Genomic DNA, 22,398 nt, shown 5'->3' on the forward strand with positions numbered 1-22,398 from the left:
GTTATGCGTGGAAGCGGTTGCAAAATCAAGTATAGTTTTTGTAGCACTGTTTTATCGTCATGCAAATTTTCTCCGATATGTTAAACACGTAATACACTATACGTCTAGCTTTGTCACTCCCGTCCGACTACTTGCTCTCGAAAATGGAACGATAGGAATGAAAGGGAACACGCTTAATCGAATAGAAATAAACTCTCTTCCTTTAGTTTTTAATGTTTTCGCTTTTTTGATTATGTTTTTTGTCTATTTTTTTATAATATAAACATAATGAAAATGTTACATGCTGACATGCAGCTTGGCTCCCCTTGGTTGGTTTAAAAGAACTAGAGTTTCTTGGCGAAGAATTAATTTATGCAATATTGAGACTTCAATCGCTACAGACTGACAGCTGTATCAATCAAACTTTGTCCCCTTCGAACCTCTCGGCCTTACCGAGGCTGTCAGTTTCTGGTTGAAAAAACGCATCGAACTGTGAAATGAGCTTTATTGTCTAATTCAACTTCAACATTACTTAAGAAATTTAATCCAATAAGCCTCCTTTTATTCATAACTTCATCCTTTCCTTAGCTTTAATGTTTTCTTTTCGGTAAAGTATTACGTCATGATAACAAACACAGAGGCTAGCACGTGGCGTTATTTCTCTAAAGCGTCAAAGAGAGGCTTGAAGGCCTCGTTTCAGTGTGTCGCCATATTTTGTGCAAGCATCACATGTCTCAGTGTTGGTTCCAAAGGGACATGGCCGTTAAATGTTGGCCTGATGAGTGTCGATAGAACAATTCGCGGCGTGTTCGATCGAACTTGCCAAAGGCTTCTCCAGATGGTAATGGCAACGGATTTGCCATCCAACGGCAGCATGGAGCAAAATCAACTCAAATCCGACACAATGTCGGGGAACATGAAAGGAGCGTCTAACCTGAGCACGCGAAGCGAAAGGCAGACAACTCGAAGTTTGCGTTCGAAATCTTCCCGTCATAGCACGAATTATATTCCAAAGAACGGTAATCAAGAACGAAACAACCACGAGAAGAATAACGATCTTTCGATACGGCAGTCGGAGGTGATGGAAAGCCAGGATAATTCAAATCATAAGTCTGACACGACGAACTCCCAAGTGACTCATCTGAGGCAACTACTATTATTACATCTTGAACTCATTCAGCAACAGCAAGAAAAGCTACAGAAAAAAGACAGAGAGCTCAACCAGCTCAAGATAGATAAAGAACAGGTACGAAAACCAGGAAATTCGCTAAAGTTTATTACTTTGTGTTGTATAAGTTTAATCGGTTGACCCCGTTGTTGTCTGTACTCGGCCAAAGGAAAATATTACGCATAACTAATTTTGTCATTTTTGTTTTGGACGGGTCAGCGGTCATTCACACGTTTCAAACATGGCGCCGTGTAACGTGATTCACATGGAATACCTAATGAACAACAACATTAATTCACTTCCGGTTTTGTCATTAATATTGCTCAAGAGTTCTGTAGTTATCTTATAGTTAACTTTATGGATCTTCTTCGCTTTTATAGTTTTTGATCAACTATTTTTGTCTGATTTTTGGATAGATATAGATTGCATTTTCTTTTTAAAATAGTAATTATTTTTTTATTTTTTTATCTTTTAATTTTTTGTTGTTTTTTTTTTGGTTTTAGTTACTTATATTGGATTCCATTCTTAAGAAATGAAAAAAAAAAAAAAATTTACAAACATTTTATTAACCATCATCCATGTATTATCAGTTATTGGCCAATACGGTTAAAGAGGTTCGTGTGGGGCCATGTTTTTTCACACAAGAATAAAAACAGTTGTTTGTGCCAGGGTAAACTCGTCATGAAGTGCTAAATGTGAAGCTCTATGTGGGTAATCAATTGATCCAGACAAGGTGGCTCTGCCTAAGAAAGTTCCATTATCAGTTATCCACATCTATCCTAGGTTGGCCACCAATCTTGACAGGAATTGTGGGTCATTTTCAAATACTTATGCCATAGAAAAACTGCTCGCTTATTTTCTTCAAAACAGATTTTTTTCTCTTATACTTTTGATATTTGTATCTTTTTTCTCTTAATATTTGTATTAATTGAAAAAGTTTATGTTATTCTGATTATATATCTGCTAAAATTCTTGAGCATTTTCAATTGGTTGACCTTGGCTTTTTTTTTTGAAGGTCAACTCGGCTTATTCTAGGTATCCATGAATTGGTAATTTTTCCAATTAAATTGTCCTTGCTATTTAAACTGTTCACAGCTGGAATCCCGCATCCAGCGGATGGAAAGAAGGATGGCTGTAAAGAAAAGACGTGGTGACCTTCCCGGCAATGAACTGGAATCATTACAGGAATCTGCAAAACCCAATGCTCCAAAAAGGTAGACACTTTGCTGTAAGACAAGAGCATAGTGCCTGTTCTTGTTTAAAGCCAGAAGATGTTTGCTATTTTATACGTGAAATCCAGACATTACAGAGAATATTATTTTTGAGCTCTTACATCACTTCCTCTACGTTTAGGGAAGAAATTATGTACATGTTTGGTGAAAAACATGTGGTAACTACTTTTTTGCTCACTGAAAACTTAAAAAGAATGGATTATAATCAGTCCCTGTCATGATCCATTCAAAAAACCTATGGGTCGTATATTTAAAACAAAAATAATTCTACATATGAGGCAAAAAAGATTATATCAAAGAGTTGTTTAGTGTTCATGAAGAGAAGTTTGGAAAAGGCCCTTCATATATATTCTAATCACATACATGTTTTCTTCTATTGCATAGTTATTCAGACATGTTAGAAAGTTGTTTTTATTAAAATAATACAGTCATATGGAGTATTTTGGTACACACCTGGTACACTTACTTGCAAAATTATTGTCAAGTAAAAAAACATCCCAGGGGGGGGGGTACTCCCCTATATTTGCTATATGGATACGTGCCATCAAACAGGGTATGGTTTTCAGTGATTCTACTCTGGAACAGGGTATATAAAATTGCACTCGCTCTGGGACAGGGTATATGAAATATGATATCACTCTCTCCTCTCTGGAACAGGGTATCTATTTTCACACTACCGCAAAAGGGTATGGTTTTCAGTGATCTTGCTCTGCAACAGGGTATGAGTTTCAGGGATTTTGCTCTGTAACAGGGTTCAGAGGGCTTAGCGGCACATCCCTACCCTAAACGGGCAAGAGTACCCCCGGGAAAAACATAGAACATAAAAGCTGAGACCAAAATGGTACATGGGAAGTATGTTATTAGATGTATCTGGTGATACGACTCATGAAATGGTATATGGGAAGTACGTTATTAGATGTATCTAGTGATAAGACTCGTGAAATAGTACATGGGAAGCACCTTATTAGATTATCTAGTGATATGACTCGTGAAATGGTACGTGGGAAGTACGTTATTAGATGTATCTAGTGATACGACCCCATGAAATGGTGTATGGGAAGTACGTTATTAGATGTATCTAGTGATAAGACTCGTGGAATGTTCATAAATTATTGCACTTACAGAAAGCATGGAGGCTTTTAACATGTTTCATATTGACTTTGTATCTCAAATGAATAACGTTAGAGTATAATTATGTCTTTTCCCAGAATACCTTTTGGTCTCAGCTTCTATGTTCTATGTTATGATCCCGACAATGAATTTGCAATTGAGTATGTACATTGTTATCATCTGTTTATAAATTCAAGTTGTAAAAAGAGGAATGTAAATTTGAAAGCAAATTTGCTCTCCATACAAAGGAAAATAAAATAATGAGAATATCAAAAGACTGTATTTTATTAATTTTAAAGATTTTTTTGCTAGGAAAAACTAAGAATCAAATTTTAAAAAATCTATATCTAAATAGTGTAAAATTAAAGCAAAGTTCAAGCAAATAAATGGTTGCAAAGAAATTTGTAGGAAATAGAAAATTGCCTTTGGTTTTTCTCTTCCACTGCAATATATGAAAATACATAATTATACTCATTTAAAGCCAATTTTTTTTCTGCAGTCGACGGCTTTCGTCTGAACAGATGATAAGGAGTAAACGAGTTCCTGCAACATCGTCAGTTGTTATCTCTTCTCAATTGTGCGACAATGATAGCTTTCAAACAAACATGCGAACAGAATTACTTTACCTTCATCATAAATCTACTGAATCTGGGAAGCTAGAGACTCCGAATGACAAGTTAAAAGAAATCAAATTGGAGGAGAAGAAAGATAACAAAGAGGGCAATGATTTGTCACATATATTAGGTAAATGAATCTTTATTTATTTAGATAAAAGAGGGACAGGTAAAAAGAGTAATGAAGCTAGTTTTATGCTTTACAGCCATTCATGATAACATTTCTATCTTTTAATGAAATCATTTAGTAGTAGCACAAAATTCATACTGAGTGAATCAAGCCGAAGGGTGCACATATATGCATACACAGTGTAGGGGTACTGCACTTGCGTCGCTCTGCAGTGCTAGCTCTACTCTTGCTTGATGGGTTCAATTTCTTCTGGACTTGACATGTGATCATAGTTTGTCGGGTCTCTACCTTGATTTGTGGGTTTTCTCTGGATTTTCGTTCTGGTACTCTTCCCTCTGCAAAACCCAACTCATACACTGAAATGCAATTTAGTCACAGTTAGCCATGCCCTGACTTAGATCAGCCTAGAGGCTGTTTCAGGGTTTGATCTGTGAGTTAACCATGCCCTGACTTTGATCAGTCCAAAGGTTGTTTCAGGGTTCGATCTGTGAGTTAGCCATGCCCTGACTTAGATCAGCCTAGAGGTTATTTCAGGGTTTGATCTGTGAGTTAGCCATACCCTGACTTAGATCAGCCTAGAGGTTTCATGAGTTAGCAGTGCCACAACTTTATAGCCCAAAGTTTTTTCAGCTTTTTCAGTCTTTAATAAAACTGATATTTTATTTAGTTTGATGCATAGCATCAGAACTTTGGAAACTTTAAACTTTGATGCAAATGATCAAAAGGATTTCTGATTTGCTGCTTCTTTTGGACCAATAAATTAATCATAAGTTTTACCATGATCTTTCTTTGAAGTTCCAAGCTGGAAGTTAAACGAAGTTGCACAGCCGACACACAAAGGTGGCAGATCAAGCTCATCTTCACGGTCATCAACATCGAACAACTCGGAATCACTAGAGGTAATTTTGATTCAAATTTTTAGTTCCCTAAAAAAAGCACTTAGACTGGGATATAAGTTTTCTATTGGTTTTGATATTGTTTTCTGGAGCTCAGGGTTATATATGCATAGCAGAGGCGGATCCAGGATTTTGTTCAGGCAGGGGTGCCGTGCACAAAGTTACAGTACGTAACCCAGGGAGGAGTGGTGCACCCCTTAAAATCAAAGGGAAAAAACAGTATTGGTTATCTTTGAAGTAGGGGCACAAAGTGGAACCAGGGAGGGGTGCGCAACCCCTGCACCCCTACCCTGGATCCGCCCCTGCATAGGTCAGTAAATAGTTCATTATTGGAGATGACATGATTGGACATTAAAGGATTTAGTTTTGATAGATGGAAGCTATGGAGGCATCAGTGAGTGACCATAGTTACGTTGTCAGGTGCACATGCAAAAGCTTAAATAGAATCATTTGTGATGTCAGTTGATTAGTTGTATCTGTATTAATTCCTTTTATTTTCTTCAAACTCATCACAGAATGTAGATGATGATGTTTTCATGAAAAGACACTTGAAACAAGAAGTAGAAGAAAGGAGAAGAAAAAGGTAAATGTATTTATATGTTTGAATAATCCTTGACCTTTCTAGCTGCAGGGGTAAAAGTAATAACCACTTAATGGCTGGACATGATGACTGGCCTCATTAGACTGCAGTTCAGAAGTCAAAAGGAATCAATAATTATTATTATTATCAGGACAATGAATTCATTTTTCGTTTTGTTTCGATCTCAGGTGGGATGTTCAAAGATTCCGTGCTCAGCAGCTCCACAAAAGTTTAGAGGAAAAGAATAGGTTACGGGAAGAGTCAAGGTTAAAGGGAAGAAAATTCAAAGGCAAAGATTCAAACTCTGACTCAGATAACACTTTCCAGTCTTTTCTTCCTTCAAATGACGAAAGTAAGTACAGTAGGTAAAGAATTAACTAAGATACTTTTGGATACAAAAAAATTTGGACACTGCCTTTCATACATCAGTTCACTTGTCAAACACAAAGCATTCGACCGAGGTGGCAAGGTTGTTTCAAAGGATTACTCAAATTTAAACCTTGCAACCTCCATTGACTGCTTTGAGATTGACCAGTTAACCGATGTATGGAAGATGGTCAAAATGTGTTTCTACAAACTAAAGATAGGCAAGTACAAAGAACTTATTTAAACAATGTAGCTAAATATGTTTTCTCTTTTCAGATCAAGTGTCATTCTCTTGAGCATTAATTCTTTGATTATCAATAAAAATAAAGCTTGCAAGGCTTTTAGTTTACATAATTATGTCATTCTCTTGAGCATAAATTCTTTGTTTAAAAACCAGCAGTTAACGAATAGGTACATAGTAAAGTGTATATTTGATGAAATAAAATAAATATGATCATTGTCAAGAGGAAATGATACATATTCTGAAATGGAGAAACATTATCAGAGTTAAAAATAAGAGCTGGTCAGTCACTGGTCATGACGACTGGCCAAATTAATTTAAGCTTTGTCATAACTTGTTTTTGGCTCAAAGTTATGCTGGTCAAGATGACTGGCAAGGCAAAGATTTCAATTCTGGCCGGGCATATGGTCTGGTAATGGAACGTTATTTTAGCCATGATTAGACTCAAGTGATAAGGACATTATTTTCAGTTTGTTACCATATCCAAGATATGTGGTGGCTTATTTTCTCCTTTTGACCCATCCATGTAATTACTGCCATGTCTTCTTCCAGTTACAGCCATTGAAGTGTCAGAGACAGTTCCAGTTTCAGTCTTTGGATGTCCAGTTCCTTTATTTCAAATGAAGTAAGTTTGTACACATTAAGAATTCAAAATGAAATGTACTTATTGGAACAAGACTGCAAATAATAGTCCCTGATTTTATGTTATTACTCCCTAACCATAACACTTTAACAAGAATCTTTTAATTTCAATACCCCCTAATCAACCCTTTTTTGTCTTGTAGAGAATTCGAAGTGCCTTGGTTTAGTTTGGATCGAAGAGAGTTGCAAGAACGAGCCTCAAGAGGACGAGGCAGAAGTAGGGGTGGTCGTGGCAGAGGAAGAGGTCGGGGAAGGGGACGAGGAAGGGGCAGGGGTAGAACTCTTTGAAATTCAAATTTTATAGTTTTTGGTTTTTGTTTAGTTTTTTATGTTTTGAACCTGAATAGATCAACTAATTATGAATAAGTGAAGCATGAAAGATCGGTTCTTAAGTCGTTAGTTAGTCATTATTATTTCATGTACTAAATTATAAGGAAAGATACGTTTTTTATTGGAGGGAGGAGGGCTAGGGTTACAGAAGGGAGGGTCATCAGTAGGAATTTGAACTTTTGTGGAGGATCAAACCTTGTCATTTTGACAAAAAAAACTTGGGGAGGGTTGACCCCAGGGGCGGTACTCCGCCAGGATTTGGGTAGGGACGTTCCGCTGGGATTCTGAAAGGGGTACCCTAATTATGACAAAAAAAACTCAAATTTGTAGACCCTGTTTATGACAAAACATATTTATTGCACTGAGTTCCTGTTTCAATTATCATGTCATCTCACGTATCGTTTTTTCACGACCATAATAACCAGTTTTGGTCAATACGAAAGTAGAAACCCAGAATATGACAGGGAACTCAGGAAGAACTTGAAACTTGAGTGAAATTGCATACCTCGTTTATGACAAGAAGCTCGAAAAACCATACCCTATTCTGCGGATCATCCCCGTATAGTCCATATATGGGAGTATCCCCACCCCTGGGGGGTTGACTTAATAGGAGGGTTATGAATTTCAATGGCTGCAACGTACCATTTTTATACAGTCGACTTCCAATCCCTCTGCCCTTCCCAACTCAATTTCTCCTCCCCAAATGAAAAACAAACCTTCCCAAAGACAAGGTTTTGCACTAGTTTTATTTTTGATCAACAATGAGCACTTATTATGTCTATGGTTCTTTAAAGAAACCCATTGAAAGAAAAAGAAAAATTCGTTATCCAGGGAAGAAAATAGTAAAAATGAAATCAAAAAGAAAGATGAACACCCAGTAACCATGGTTATGAATTTTTATTGATTTAATTGTTTTTGAAAATTTTGGTATTTTAATCAGCAACTAGACAATACGTTTCTTATTCATTAAACCCTCTTTTTCATTATTAGTTCAATCAGTTAGACTCTTCTTAGAAAACATCTGTGCACTATTTTATTTTATAAGCTTTTCACTTCTTTGAGAAGTTTTGTTCCCTCATCTGAGAGACAGTGTATTATATTTTATGAAAGGTTAACACTTCATTTATGGCCCTGGATTGAACTTAGTAAAAAATAAAAGCCATGCATAAGTTTAAATCTTTCTCATTTAAATTCTGATTGTTTAATGGTTTTGATCCCAGACATATTGACATAAGCATATGTGAAAAGCTTGCCAAATGATCATAAAAAAACAAAGTAAGAAACTGTTAAAGCTGAGTTGTGTGACTCAGTAATGCAATAATTTCGATTGTTTTCTTCCTGTTATCAGGTTACAGGAATATGTTGTAAAAAGTTTATTTGTGTTGAGAAATTAATAAAATGTATATAAGTTTACGATTGTCTTGGTTTGAAGTGGGTATATATATTTTTGGGGGGGGTTCACATAACTGGTTAAAGCATTGGGATTCATTTCCTACAGTATACTAACACAACACCCCTCCCTTCAGGTTAGGGGTTGGGGGAAGGGCTCTAATAACCCTGCCCTGTAACGTATTAACTTAAGGAAACCAGAAATATTATGCAAGGAACAAATGGGCAAGATGAAGAGGATGGCCAGGTATCTCAAGATGAGTACATTGTTTTCACAGACTACTAGTGCTGGATAAACTGACAGGTCAAAGCTCTATAGACCCCTTGTAGCACAGGTTTCTGATTCTCATTTTTTGTTTTGTCCTCTGAATTGAGCTCCTTTGGAGTCACACCCAAAGGGTCTATTGACTGAGAGAGAAAGGCCTTATGTACAACAGAGTGCAAAGAGGTTTGGTGAGGTAATCTTTGAGGCAAAATATCTTTAAGCTTGGACATGAAGTTTTCCCATTTAATTTAGTTCAAACCATGTGTGACCACTCTTGAGAAAAAGATTCTTTGATTGACTTGTATTCATATTTATGTGTCTTCTCATGGGCAACCATTACTGCTACACTGTCCAGGAGGCAGCACCAATTGTAGACAAGTAAATTGGGCAATAGGTTACCATCAATCCAATAAACTATACTTAATGAGCTACCTACCATCCTTGAGAAAGATATTTTACATGATATTCATATCCATTGTATTATAAATGTATTGTAATTGTCTTTCATATTCTTCTTTATACGAAATTTTTCTCAATATGTAATCTCTTGGATGGAATAATATTTAAACGATAATGATGATGAAAAAGAAAAAGCAAGACAAAAAATGTTTACTCAAATTTAATGCTACTCTTGACATTAATTACATAGTATTAACATGACAGATTACTTGTTAAGAACACATACAATATCTAGTTGTCTAATATGAATACAGCAAAGTAAAAATAACTAGAACTAAACTTGGCCGTTAGATGTAGGGTATAAAATGGTTCCACATTTAAGTCCATCATACATATAAAATTATACAAGCATGTGGGAACCACAGGGACAGTCAGCTCTTAGGCAATGAGTATTAATTGGTCAGTGTTTGGCTGGGAGGGGTGGGTGATAATGAAGTCATGATCCTCCAGTTTGCTCTTGATATACTTCAATCACATCATCATCTTCCATCTCAAGCTAAAAAGGAGTAAATTAACTCTGCTTAGATAATGATGACTATGTTGACTGCAATATCCAACCTCTTTTTTACAATGACTTACAAAATTCACGCGCGCTGATTTTTACCATCATCAATAAGGAGACAGGCAGAAAAAGCTGTCGTCATAGAGCACGCGCTCTTTCTATTGGTTGTTTTGATCGCTAGGAAAGAGACGTTTTTATTTTTCTTGTTTATATTGTAAAAAACAAATTGACTTCTGTCAGATTTTTATGTATCTGTCCTCTTATTGACAATAAATTTAACTATCACATTGTCAAAGTAGTATGCAGATCCACTAGGCTACGCCTCGTGGATCCACACAACTTTGACAATGTGATGACGCAATTTATTGTCAATAAGAGGACAGACACATAAAAATCTGATGTCAATTTGTTAAATAGAACATAACGTATGTAGATTACAAAAGAAACTTCAAAGAATATTGCCTATTGCATTGATAAAACTGGGCAATATATATAGTACAGGGCTTACAATAATGGTGGATCAGCTGCAGGCCATGATCACAAGCTAAATTAGCTTTAGCTTAGTCATACCTAATTTCTGGCTAAGCGTCACTGGTTAAAATGACTGGTAATGCAAATATTTGACTGGACAAGTCCCAGTTCTGGCCAGATATTGTTTGGTGTCTGGTCGTGCGAAGATTTGAAATTTATCCTCAAGTGGTGAAATATTCTATCAACACAAGAAGATAAACTTCATATCTTCAAGCCTATATGTAATTTTCTTTTTATTATACAGACACATCCACTTGTTGATACATACGTTAAAGTGAGCGGGACAACATTGGAAGTGACGTCATTGATATCTTCACATGTCAGGATGTAGTTCCCTCATTTAGTTCAAATGAAAAATTGCGAGTTGCATGTTTCCCAAAACAATAATAATTATCATTAATAATAATCTTGTTACTTACTTGTTTGGGTGTTTGGTCATCATTTATCCTCTGTCCATCAAACAAAAATCTGACAGAAGTTAATGGTACTCCCTAAAACAATTTAAAGATAAATTTAAAATTAAATACCCTGGAGTAGACCTTATTTATTTGTTGTTATGCAAGGTTTTTGATTTTCTTTGTCATTCCCGAGAGTATCATTTCTTTGTTTTCTGGTTGTGCATGAGAAGACACATGAATATGGATACAACTAAAACAAATTATCTCATCAAGGGAATGACATGCGGTCTGTATTGGGAAAACATTGCACCACAGGTATATTGAATTAAGGATGGAGCTCAAGACAACCTAAACCAAATAAAAGCTACAGATGATTGACTCTAAACCTAAATCTTTAATGTATTTTATTTGTTAAGTAATAACTAAAAAGCATGACATACAATAAAGACAGCCATTTGTTGCATTTCATTGGTTACTTACTACACCCTCCTTCCATTAAGTTTAAAATGATTTTAGTCCCTTTTTTAGGAGTGCCAAATGGTCCCAAGAAATACATGTTTGTAACAGGGTCTTGCAAAATTTTCTTAACGATCTGCAAGTCTCTTAAAATACACATCTTGCGGTCCAGCAAAGTCTTGCTTGGACCGTGACCACATTCCTTCCTTTTGAGGGCTACAGTTTCCCCTTTTGTGGCCCTATACACCTGGGCCCAGTTGTACGAAGGGTGGATAGCACTATCAGAAGGATAAATCCTTATCCAGTGGATAAGTCAATGCTGATATCCAATATATTTATCCACTGGATAAGATTTATCCATCCAATAGCACTATCCAACCTTTATACGACTGGGCCCAGATGCTAGTTAAAAATCTTTTGTTAAATGGCACCAATGCTCCTCAGAGAGGCCGCAATGATGCAATGTGCAATCAAAGAGTAAGAAATAACCATTTATTATAGCTATTATGTTAAAATATTTGCCAAGAAAATAAAAGCAAATCCTCATAGTGTAGTATAATTATTATAGTATAACATCGATGTCTAAACATAGATGGCACAAAAGTAAAAAAGAAATTCTCAAATATAGAAAAACTTTTAAACTTACTTGTCTGTCACAATAGGCCTGTTTGAGTTTTTTAAGCTGAGTGGATTTCTTAATTTTAAAATGGACTTCTGTATTATCCTGCCAAGTTAGAATGATAAAGAAAACGCAAAGAAAGAACGTTATTTACACAGGGAATGACAGATCAAAATGGCCGTCTATAAACACGTGCCTTCACAAACTCCCGCCAAACGTCAAGCCAAACACAAACCTCAAATCCTCAGTGATACTGGTCTCGAATGGCAAAATACGAAGCACCTCTGTATATTACAATTACGAATCTTAAACTTTATGAAAAAGAAAAGCTTTTTGTAAAGAATGAATGCTCTGCAAAACGGAATAAACGAGGATTTCGTGGCGGGAGCTTGGCTTGAATCGAAACATTATGAATCAAGATGGGATCAAAATATATTGAATTACGCCCAAGATAAGAACAAATATAACAAACATTATATATACAAGACAGAAAAGGTACCAGAAAATAAAAGATATATCAAGAAAATCAAACTATTGGGTCTCCTTTGTGTAGAATTGTTAAGTCATAAGTAGAACACTAACCTGCCCCATAACTTTTAAATTAATGTGTTCAGACTCCGGTTTAACTTCCTAGAAAAATAAAGACGCCAGTTTAAGCGCAAAGGTTCATATTACAATAAGGATGGAGCTTCAGTTGATAAAACGATATTCTAAGGGGAAAGATACCTTATTTTCTTCAGACATTTTGTCGTCTTCGAACACAACTTGAGAATAAAAAGCCGCACACTGTAATGACCGCTACGCATGATGGGCTATTAAACTTCCGGTCCCCAAAGAACTCTGGGAAATACTTTCTTTAATTTATTTTTATTAGAGTGCATTCAATCAAACTGTTGAATACTGTACGTCACCTAAATTAGATAAGTTAGTTACTATTTTAGGTGACGCCAACTAAATTTGAAACTACGAGTAAACAGCTGCTGAGATCAGGGGGAGAAGCAATGATACAAATGAATGTCTTTTCACTCATTCTCTGGTAAAACAACCCCCCGGATTAGCATGACCGTTATTTTGCGCGCTTTTACTATTTTAGGGTGACGTCAACTAAATAGTTCTCTAAGTTAGATAAATTTAAGACTAAAAGCACTCTATCCAGAAAAATTAAGCTATACACTACAGAGAAAATGTTTTGTGTGTTTTCATTAAATTAAAAAAATTTTTTTTTATTGCTTTTAATTTTAGAAAATAGAAGTTGAGTTTTGACCTTAAAGGTCTTAGCCCGCGATCAGGCAAGAAAGGTCAGCGGTAAATTGAAATGGCGGACGAGAAAGAACAAAATAAATGTCGAGAAGAAAATGCTACAAATTCCTCGAGATGTCCTCGTATTTTGACTGAAAATGAGAGAATTAAATTAACGAAAGATATCAATTTAATTTCTGAATTTAAAAGGAATAAGCTAGAAAAGGAGGCGCAGAAGAATTGGGACTTATTTTACAAAAGAAACTCGACAAATTTTTTTAAAGATCGACATTGGACGACTCGGGAGTTTAAAGAACTTTTATGCTCAGAGGTCAGTTAAATTGCTAAGATTGAACGAAATTTCCTCTTGTATGTAAGTAGCCATGATATTTGACATATTTTAGCGTTTGATACACGTATTAATTAACAGGGTTTGTTGTACTCTTTATGACCGGTTTATGAACAAAAAATATAGTACTACCATGCAGCAGAATCCTTTGCACACTTTCTTTTGTTTGAACGGTTAATTAGCACCAACAATTAATGCCTAACTATTCTCATAGGGGAATACAAATTTAAAAAAGAAGGAAAATCCGCAAAGCATTCTGGTAGTGGTAGTACAATGTTGCCATATATTTGGATATGCTACTATTTGTAAAAGGGATAGAAATATAATTAAGGGACAAACTAATCTGTGGCACTTATTAAATTTGTTGGGTTTCATATGCAGCATTAATTTGGGGTCGGCATTTATTCAAGGGCAGCTCTTATTTTTTTAAATGTGTTTACCATATGCATAATGTGTAACCTATGATTTAATACAAAGTGAATACAAACGTACCAATGTTTTTTTGTCGGATAAAAGTGGTACTTATTTGGGGGCGGTGCTCATTAATAATTTTGGTCTTAGGTGCTGTGTTTATTTGAGGGCGGAGCTTAATCGGGGGCAGCGATATCTCATATGGCAGCCATTGTTGGCTGGAACAATAGATTTTTGCCCGTCTAGCCTTGGTTTAAGTGCTTCTGGATGAGTTTGAACTGGCAGAAACAAGGGATTTATTTCTCATGAGAATAAACATGGATGCTGCATGATAAAATCTAGCTACATTATTCATAGAACAGCTGGTCTTTTCCACCCTTAACACTCCATGAAAACACCAGTGGATTCTCTTCTGTGAAAATTTATCTGGACCCATCTGTTAAGCTTATCTTATTTTCTTTCTTCAAAAGTCAGAACAGCAGGATAATAAGGTATTGCTTGAGGCTGGATGTGGAGTTGGAAACTTCTTTTATCCTCTCATTGAAGAGGGCCACAATTTTTATGTACATGCTTGTGATTTTTCACCAAGGGCAGTGCAGTTTGTTAAGGTGAGCTGTTATTTTAAAGCCAACTGCAAATTAAGGAAAGAACAAGGGAAGATTTAGGGGTGGGCCCACATGGCCACTGCTCCCCTTTTAAGTGATGTAATTTCTTTAGATGTAATGGTATTCACATACAGTCTGGAAGGTTTTCTCTCTTCTGGCCCACCCTTTCTTTTGGCCCACTCTTTCATTGATTCCTGGATCTGCCCATGAGGATGGGGGGAGGTAGAAATTTGTAATAAATTACTATTCAAATAAATATGGCTCTCAGAAAATTATCTATATAGTTGTCACTATAATTGAATTTTTAAATTACTAAATTCAAGTCAAGAGGTTTTCTCAATTTTTTTCAATGGTTTTCTAAGTTTAAAGGAGTTTTGTTAAATGGAGGACTTAGGCTTGTAATGAATATATAGCTATAACTTTGTGAATAATGTAAAGTCATGTTGATTGTTGATAAGTCATAACCCATAATCAGTAGTCTCACTAGAATTTTTTGTATGAAACCCAAGTAATACTGTTTCGTAGTTGGTAGTTGGAATTTCTGTTCCATTGATAGGGTGGAGTCGAATTGGAACCTATAAATCAGTGTTAGTGGGGTAAATTTGATATTTTTGGGGGTCCATATTAATGGTCTATTTTAATTTAATAAATGTTTGTGATATACAGGAACACTCATTGTTTGACTGCAGTAAAGTAAATGCTTTCCAATGTGACCTCACACAAGATCAACTGACAAATAACATCCCTGAATGCAGTGTGGACTTGGCTACCTTGATATTTGTTCTGTCAGCAGTTCATCCAGATAAGATGCTGTTAGTTTTACAAAATATCTGGAAGGTAAAGTATGATTACTCTAGGGCTCGGAGAGGAAGGAGCTCTTGGGGTCTATAGTCCCATGTTTTGCTAATGTATAGATTCTATAAATGTACTTTATTCATGAAGAGAAATATATATCAAGGGACATGAAGTGGTGATGCATGTGCCTCTTACCTCTGGGCTCTTGGGTTGAAAAGGGTTCAAAATAATGTGATTCCAGTATGTTAAGATCAGTGACATATGAGTAGAGCTTGTTGGTTGTTTCTCCTTCTCTGAGATCCAACATGTTACATTCCAGTTTGATCTGTGAGGTGACGATGCCTGACAAAATTATCCTCCCAAACGTTGTTTCAGGGATGTTTGATCTGTGATTTTATCATGCCCTGATATTATTAATGCTCTAAAAAGTACTTTAAAGTGTCTTATATAATAATAATCGTTTTTCCAGGTTCTCATGCCAGGTGGAATTCTTCTGTTCAGAGACTATGGGTTATATGATCATGCAATGCTTCGTTTTGCACCTGGCCACAAGTTATCAGATAATTTTTATGTAAGGCAGGATGGAACAAGGGCTTTCTACTTTACTACAGGTCTGTGGGAACTTTAACTTATTGTTTTTTGGTTCCAGAAATATAAATATCGATATCCTAATAGAAAGAGATTGATCTGTGTTTTATTAAACTCAATTCATTTTTTTTAGAATCCATAGAGAATCTGGTGCAGGAAGCTGGCTTCAACATTCTTGTGAACGAATACATTGAAAAAAGAACAGTCAACAAAAAAGAACAAATTGATGTTCCTAGAATTTTTGTTCAAGGAAAGTTTTCTAAACTTAGCTAATATTAAATGCAATTTTTTTTAGAAGATAAACACAAGATGTACAATATATAGTACTTATCCAAAATGGGGGATACGTAGGGAGGGAAAACAGGGGATGGGGAGTGGGAAAGTGACTTAGGAGGAGAGGTCATTAATACACAGGTTAGATACACATTAGTGTTTATATATAAGTGTCAGTCTTGGATCCTTTGTAGGACTCCATTTGTGATCAACACTAATGATGGCTAAGAAGGACACTAGATTTACATGTACATCTTATGATAATTTTTATTGGGGAAAGAAAAAGACAAAAGGAGTAAGTTGTTATATCATAATTTCCCAAAACTATGAATTAAGCCTCGTAACTTTAGCATGAGGACGTCTTGACACCCAGCATAAATAGACCTTTCCCAAATTCACTTGAGTGACTATGAAACAATGGTTCCAAGTGAAGGTTGCACATTTACTGTATTTCATCAAGTCCAACCTTGTCTTAGAACCTTTGTTTCATGGTCACTCAAACAAATTCAGGATCACTCTATTGTAAGGTTTGTTGGTAGAGTGAATTTTTTAGGCTAACTGTTGAATAGTTGATGTCATTTAAATTAGATAACTTATTTACTATTTTAGTTGACATCACATAAACTGAAAATTCATGTGACAACGATCTGAAAATCAGGGGAGAAAACACAGATGTAATCAACTGTCTCTTCACACATTCTCTGGTAAAATAAACGCCCAAATTCACATGACCGTTACTTTGAAGTATTTAGTGTTTTTGGTGAAGTCGACTAAATAGTTACTAATGTGTGACTAAATGTGTGTGACTAAATGAACTCTATAGAATTTTTATCAAATTTTTATTACTTATTTATAATTACTTGTTTTATTAATGCCCTTCCTTTAAGTGTAAAATAAACTGCGATTTGAGGTGGAAAACAGTTATTTGCAGTCGTACGAGAAAAAAAACTATCAAATTAATCGGAATTAGACATTATCTTTCAGAAAAAAAGGAAAGCTTACAATTTTATGTCAAACCTCCTCCCCCTCCCCTCTCTATCTCTCTCCCTGGCTACACCCTTCGCTACACCCCTGGTACAGACATCTCTGACGTTACGACCCTCTATGTTATGACGGGATCCCTGTGGAGGTTCCGGTTCACGAAGGTCGTCGACTTGTCAAAGAAGATTTGGCGGGAAGTCATGTGAAGCGTTCCATCAAGCGAACCGAAGATAATCTCCTATTATTGTAATTTAAAGACCCCTAATAATCCAGGTAAAGACTACAACATAAAAAATGAACTTCCTGCTTCACGTTTTAGCTACTTTCAACGTATTTGCAACTTCAGAAAAGCACTTATAAGAAGTTCACTGTTTCGTGTTTTGTTTATCACACACTTTGGACATTTGAAGAATCCAAAAAACAAACATGGTTTTAAAAAAAACGTCACGTAAGCCAAGGCCAATAATTTGAATTGAATTTGACAGAGTTGGGGTATTTTGTTTAACCAAAAGTATATGCTGTTACACTTATCAAAGTTGGAGTATGGTCCCGTTTCTAGCTACATGAAAAGGTTACGACCAACTTCAGTAGACTACCCGTCAAGTGTTCCGAGGACGAAGCAAAATATTACTATTAATCTGTGCATATCATTTGACCGGGTATTGTGTACGCAAGGTCGTAATTTGTTAAGGCTTCGTTTTCGATAATGTATATTTTGAGTCCGTCACACTTATTAAACTTGGTCATGTCTGTTCTCCATGTGATACATAGTTAATTTTAGGGTCAAATAGGGTAACTGTTTTGGCTATTTTGATTTTATTAAAAGTAGGCTGTAAAATAATATTCATTTTTGGTTTTATATTTCGTTCCAGTAAAAGATGAACTATGACGCCAAGCCATATGTTCCAGTATTCTCACCTCCTGGTCAATACAATGCACACATACCATCACCTAATGCTGCCAATCTTCCTACTTCATATCATCTTATTCCTGTCAAGTGCAGTCAAGGAATGATACAGACATCACCTGCAAACCAATATAAACCGTTCTACTACGCAACTCCACTACCACCCCCATCCTCGTGGGTTTGTAATTTTCATTCACCCCCTGTACCAACAGTAGCTGCTTTCCCATTCATTGATGGACAACCAATGATATCTGGTTTTAAGAATAACACATCTCCTCCAAGATTTCATGTATCTTTGCTTCAAGAGAATAGAAAATCTGAATTTCAACTTGGTTCCTGGCATATACCTAAAGCACAGAACCCTGAGTCTGTTTTTAAGCAAGCTGCTCTGAGGAATGGTATAAGAGTTGAAGAATGTCCCAAAAAAGGTAACTGGAAATGAAAAAGTTTGGGCTGTATGTGGGTTAGTAAACTCCCCGCCAGGGGGGAGGGGGTGTACTTTTTTTATCCAGGTGGTAGGGGAGATCAGTGGTTCTTGAAGGATTAAAAATATTTCCTACTAAAAAGTCAGCTACATGTACATAACATGACTCTGTACCTTTTAGCGTCAATGTTATTTATTATTATTTTTCATATTATTGATTATCTATATTTATTGTTTCCAATAAATGATTAAAGTTAATGGTATCAGCACAATCAATAATTTCAATCATATTGTCATACCTTTGAAGCTTGGTTTACAATAGCATTGTACTAGTAGTCTGAAGCAACATATGCAGACTTGGTAGTGTACTACTCATTAACAGTGTGTGGCTTTTTTTGTTAAAATGAGTCTACATATGTTGCTTCTGATTATGATCACAATGCTACCAGGCTTGAGGGGTTGAAATCAGCTATTTTAATTTATGCATACCTTTTATGGGTGGTTTTCCAAACCAACTGCCAATCACACTATCACTTGGACAAAGGGAGTGCCCAGGGTTCGTGCTACTCTTTAAACTCCTTGAAAACTCCTTAAATTTAATTCACCTTTTCAAGGGCACTTGAAAAGCTCTCAAATTTCATGATTTTAGTGAAACTACTTGAAAACTCCTTGAATTTTTGCTTTGATCATTACTTGCATGGTTCTGAAATAGATATAGTCTGAAAGATTGGAAAATCTGAAAGTCAGCTATGTGCAACCACCGTGTAAAACCTTGGCATATTTAGATGAACATACTCCTTGAAAATTCATTTTTGGGTCCTTGAATACTCCTTGAATAGTCCTTGAATTTTAAGTGTTTACCTCAGCACGCACCTGGAATGCCCCTCCCCTCCCCCAGGGTAAACACAAGGGCTGTACAGTAGGATGTAAGGATGTAAGGGCCGGACACTCATGTAAGAAGGGTGGGGATGATTGTACAAAAAATATATTGAACCCTAAAAGAGAGTGTTTGGGCGTGGTGCTGGTTCAATTTTAACCCTAAAAGATACCACTCTGAAACACTAGATGAATCATTTTAAACAAACATTGTTGATATAAGCTAAAAACCAACAACTTTCCCTTTTTCACCTCTAAGAGTGTTAGTGACTTAGGATATCCTCCCATAAAAGATATGACGATCATCTGCACCCTTCATTATATTACTCCCTGGATTAAACTTGAGGTCTGTCAACTCAGAGTGCATATCTCTAATCTTAAACAGCAAAGAACTTGGGTTACACTGGCAGATATTATAGTTGTCAGCAGTTTGAAATGCCAACAAGATCATGGGCTCTAACCTCTTTTCCTACAGGGTAAATTGGCATAAGCTTGTGGGGTTATTTTCATGGTTGTAACATGGTGCATTTTTTTACTCATTTGATTTCAATACACATAAACTTGGCTGTTACAAAAGTACATTGAAATTTGGTACTTCACTTATCAAAAGTGCAAGAGCTACCATAGAGTTATTTATGGGAAGCATGAGTCGCATGTGCTACTAATGCACTGCCCCTCACCAATACGACCCAGGATTGAGTCCTGCTGGGCTTGGTGTCATATGTTAATAGAGTTGTTTGTTGGTTCTCTCCTGTGCTCTTTTTTCTCTGGGTTTTCCAGTTTTTCCTCCCTCCACAAAAGTCAACTTCTAAATTCTAATTCGATCTATCGGCTGCCTTATCGATTGAGTTGCAAAACCAGTTAGGCGTTACGCTGTCCACCCAGGAGTGGTAAATTCATTAGATTTAGATTTTAGATTTTACAAGGTAGTCACATTTTACAAAACCAACCAATACTAAAACAAACACAATGACAACAACATAACAAAAGCAGAGATAAAACAGCAACAGAAAGAGCATATGAGAACACAATAACAATAAAAGGAACAACAAAGCAAACAAAAAATTACTAACTACAACAGAATAACAACAACGAAAGCAAGTACAACAAACGCCATCAAGAAAATCAAGCATAATCATTAAACATTAGGTTCATTCACCTCCCTGGTTTGTAGACAGAACTAGCACTTGAGGAACTCAAGTAGACCTTGGCCGTAATGTTTTCCCATTTCAGACCACGTGTCATTCTCTTGAGAATAAGATTCTTTGTGTGAGTTGTATCCATATTCATATAAAGATTTAGCATTAGAGTCAATCCTCTGTAGCTGTTATTTGGTTTGGGTTGTCTTTAGTTACATCCTTAATTCAATAGACCTTTGGTGCAATGTTTTCCCATTTCAGACCACGTGTCATTTTCTTTTGAGAATAAGATTTTTTATTTGAGTCGTATCCATATATTTCTTTGTCTTCTCATGCACAACCGTCAAAAAAGAAAAAACCCTAGGGAATGACATGTGGTCTGAAATGGAAAACATTACGCCCAAGGTAAATAGATCTATTTGTATATCCCTACATCAATTCCTTTACTTTAATAATGATGTTGAATTGAATTTTTTTAGGAAAAGCAATATTGACTTCTGAAGAAAAGAAAAGCACTTCTCGAAACATGTTATCACACAACCAAGAAGACGACTCTTCCATTCAACCTAAGGCATTCTCTAGAGAACAAGATGAAAAGCAAGATTCTTTGCCTGCATCTTGTAGAGACATAAGTTTCCCATCGAGTAAAACGAATGCAAAACTTTTTCCAGAGGATGATGCGATCAGCCAAACGTGTTCAGAAAATACAATTTTTTCGGCGCTCACTCGTTCAATGTTCAGGGAAAAGCGAATAGAACCTCTGGAGCCCTGGGTACAAACCTGTCGTATTGGCGTTGATAAGGAGGGATTGGCTGGTGATGAACCAGAGACTTTGAGAAAAAAGTTTGATCATGCGCAGTTAAATCCTGATGAATTTTGCAAAGAAAACGAGAGTAAGCAACTAGAAAGTGCGAAAACTACGACAATATGTCATCCCAGTGAAGTTTTCTTGGAAACAAGTCCTTGGTCTTTTAATGGTAGTTTGCCAGAAGTAAACAAGTGTGATTCGAAAATGGTACCCTCTGTGGTAAGCAATACCGATGTTGAAGACCAGGGGAATGCGATTGAAAACAAAATAATCTCCTTGGATTCTCAAAATGAGGTTTCAATCGAAAACTTTGTTCTTAATGTTATTTTTTGCGCTGTTAATTCTTTGTTGCAAGAAAGCGGAAAGCAAGATAACACTGGATTCGAGAATACTATTGCGCAAGATGCCTTTGACTTAAAAATGAATGGTGATGGTCAAGAAAAAGTTAGTGGTAAGGTAACCGACCTTTTGTCGGACTCCAAGGTCGATAATGATGGAATAGCGCATCATCTTGAGGGGGAAATGGACGCATTTGTTAGACCTGTGCTGGAAAATGAAATAGAAAGTAATAGCGTTTTCCCAACTAACGATTGTAAAGATTATACGGAGACAGCACCAAACCAAGCCGAATCATTGCCGAACCCAGACGAAGCAATATCGAATCCAAATAAACCAATGTCGTACCCAGCCGAAGCGATATCGAATACAAACGAACCAATGCCGTACCCAGACGAAGCAATATCGAATCCAAACGAACCAATGCCGTACTCAGACGAAGCAATATCGAATCCAAACGAACCAATGCCGTACTCAGACGAAGCAATATTGAATCCAAACGAACCAATGGCGTACTCAGACGAAGCAATATCGAATCCAAACGAACCAATGCCGTACTCAGACGAAGCAATATTGAATCCAAACGAACCAATGCCGTACTCAGACGAAACAATATCGAATCCAAATAAACCAATGTCGTACTCAGCCGAAGCGATATTGAATCCAAACGAACTAATGTCGTACTCAGACGAAGCAATATCGAATCCAAACGAACCAATGCCGTACTCAGACGAAGCAATATCGAATCCAAATAAACCAA

General features: G+C 36.2%; 3 protein-coding genes across 3 annotated transcripts; 2 read left to right on the forward strand and 1 right to left on the reverse strand.

Moving 5' to 3' along the window:
• Positions 1 to 676: 676 nt before the first annotated feature.
• On the forward strand, positions 677 to 8,701 carry LOC116302965 (male-specific lethal 1-like 1). The gene is made up of 8 exons (XM_031712399.2): positions 677 to 1,225; positions 2,243 to 2,361; positions 3,989 to 4,233; positions 5,029 to 5,132; positions 5,645 to 5,712; positions 5,898 to 6,061; positions 6,869 to 6,941; positions 7,102 to 8,701. Exons 1-8 carry the CDS (start codon positions 758 to 760, stop codon positions 7,244 to 7,246), a joined length of 1,386 nt encoding a protein of 461 aa, XP_031568259.2. The 5' UTR covers positions 677 to 757; the 3' UTR covers positions 7,247 to 8,701.
• Positions 8,702 to 9,546: 845 nt separating this feature from the next.
• On the reverse strand, positions 9,547 to 12,726 carry LOC116302933 (small ubiquitin-related modifier 1). The gene is made up of 5 exons (XM_031712351.2): positions 12,634 to 12,726; positions 12,490 to 12,537; positions 11,935 to 12,012; positions 10,854 to 10,925; positions 9,547 to 9,897 (listed from the first exon to the last, which is right to left on the reverse strand). The coding sequence occupies exons 1-5, from the start codon at positions 12,649 to 12,651 to the stop codon at positions 9,838 to 9,840; spliced, it is 276 nt and encodes a 91-aa protein (XP_031568211.1). The 5' UTR covers positions 12,652 to 12,726; the 3' UTR covers positions 9,547 to 9,837.
• A 491-nt stretch (positions 12,727 to 13,217) lies between these two features.
• On the forward strand, positions 13,218 to 16,900 carry LOC116302934 (tRNA N(3)-cytidine methyltransferase METTL6). Its single transcript, XM_031712352.2, has 5 exons — positions 13,218 to 13,477; positions 14,377 to 14,514; positions 15,178 to 15,348; positions 15,776 to 15,917; positions 16,028 to 16,900. The coding sequence occupies exons 1-5, from the start codon at positions 13,223 to 13,225 to the stop codon at positions 16,165 to 16,167; spliced, it is 846 nt and encodes a 281-aa protein (XP_031568212.1). The 5' UTR covers positions 13,218 to 13,222; the 3' UTR covers positions 16,168 to 16,900.
• The last annotated feature ends 5,498 nt before the right edge of the window (positions 16,901 to 22,398 follow it).

This window comes from Actinia tenebrosa, unplaced genomic scaffold (genome assembly GCF_029948245.1).
Source record: "Actinia tenebrosa isolate PJP-AT-01 unplaced genomic scaffold, QUT_ActTen_1.0 PGA_scaffold11__36_contigs__length_13525064, whole genome shotgun sequence".
Classification (NCBI taxonomy): Eukaryota; Metazoa; Cnidaria; class Anthozoa; order Actiniaria; family Actiniidae; genus Actinia; species Actinia tenebrosa.

Excerpts from the sequence above, each read along its gene's own strand:
- LOC116302965 (XM_031712399.2), top strand. The coding sequence starts at position 758 with ATGAGTGTCGATAGAACAATTCGCGGCGTGTTCGATCGAACTTGCCAA. Across the intron at positions 1,226-2,242 it reads TCAAGATAGATAAAGAACAG|CTGGAATCCCGCATCCAGCG; the intron begins GTACGAAAACCA and ends AACTGTTCACAG. Across the intron at positions 6,942-7,101 it reads GTTCCTTTATTTCAAATGAA|AGAATTCGAAGTGCCTTGGT; the intron begins GTAAGTTTGTAC and ends TTTGTCTTGTAG.
- LOC116302933 (XM_031712351.2), bottom strand. Across the intron at positions 12,013-12,489 it reads ATTTAAAAGTTATGGGGCAG|GATAATACAGAAGTCCATTT; the intron begins GTTAGTGTTCTA and ends CTAACTTGGCAG. Across the intron at positions 9,898-10,853 it reads ATGACCAAACACCCAAACAA|CTTGAGATGGAAGATGATGA; the intron begins GTAAGTAACAAG and ends ACTCCTTTTTAG.
- LOC116302934 (XM_031712352.2), top strand. The coding sequence starts at position 13,223 with ATGGCGGACGAGAAAGAACAAAATAAATGTCGAGAAGAAAATGCTACA. Across the intron at positions 14,515-15,177 it reads GGGCAGTGCAGTTTGTTAAG|GAACACTCATTGTTTGACTG; the intron begins GTGAGCTGTTAT and ends TGTGATATACAG. Across the intron at positions 15,349-15,775 it reads TTTTACAAAATATCTGGAAG|GTTCTCATGCCAGGTGGAAT; the intron begins GTAAAGTATGAT and ends TCGTTTTTCCAG.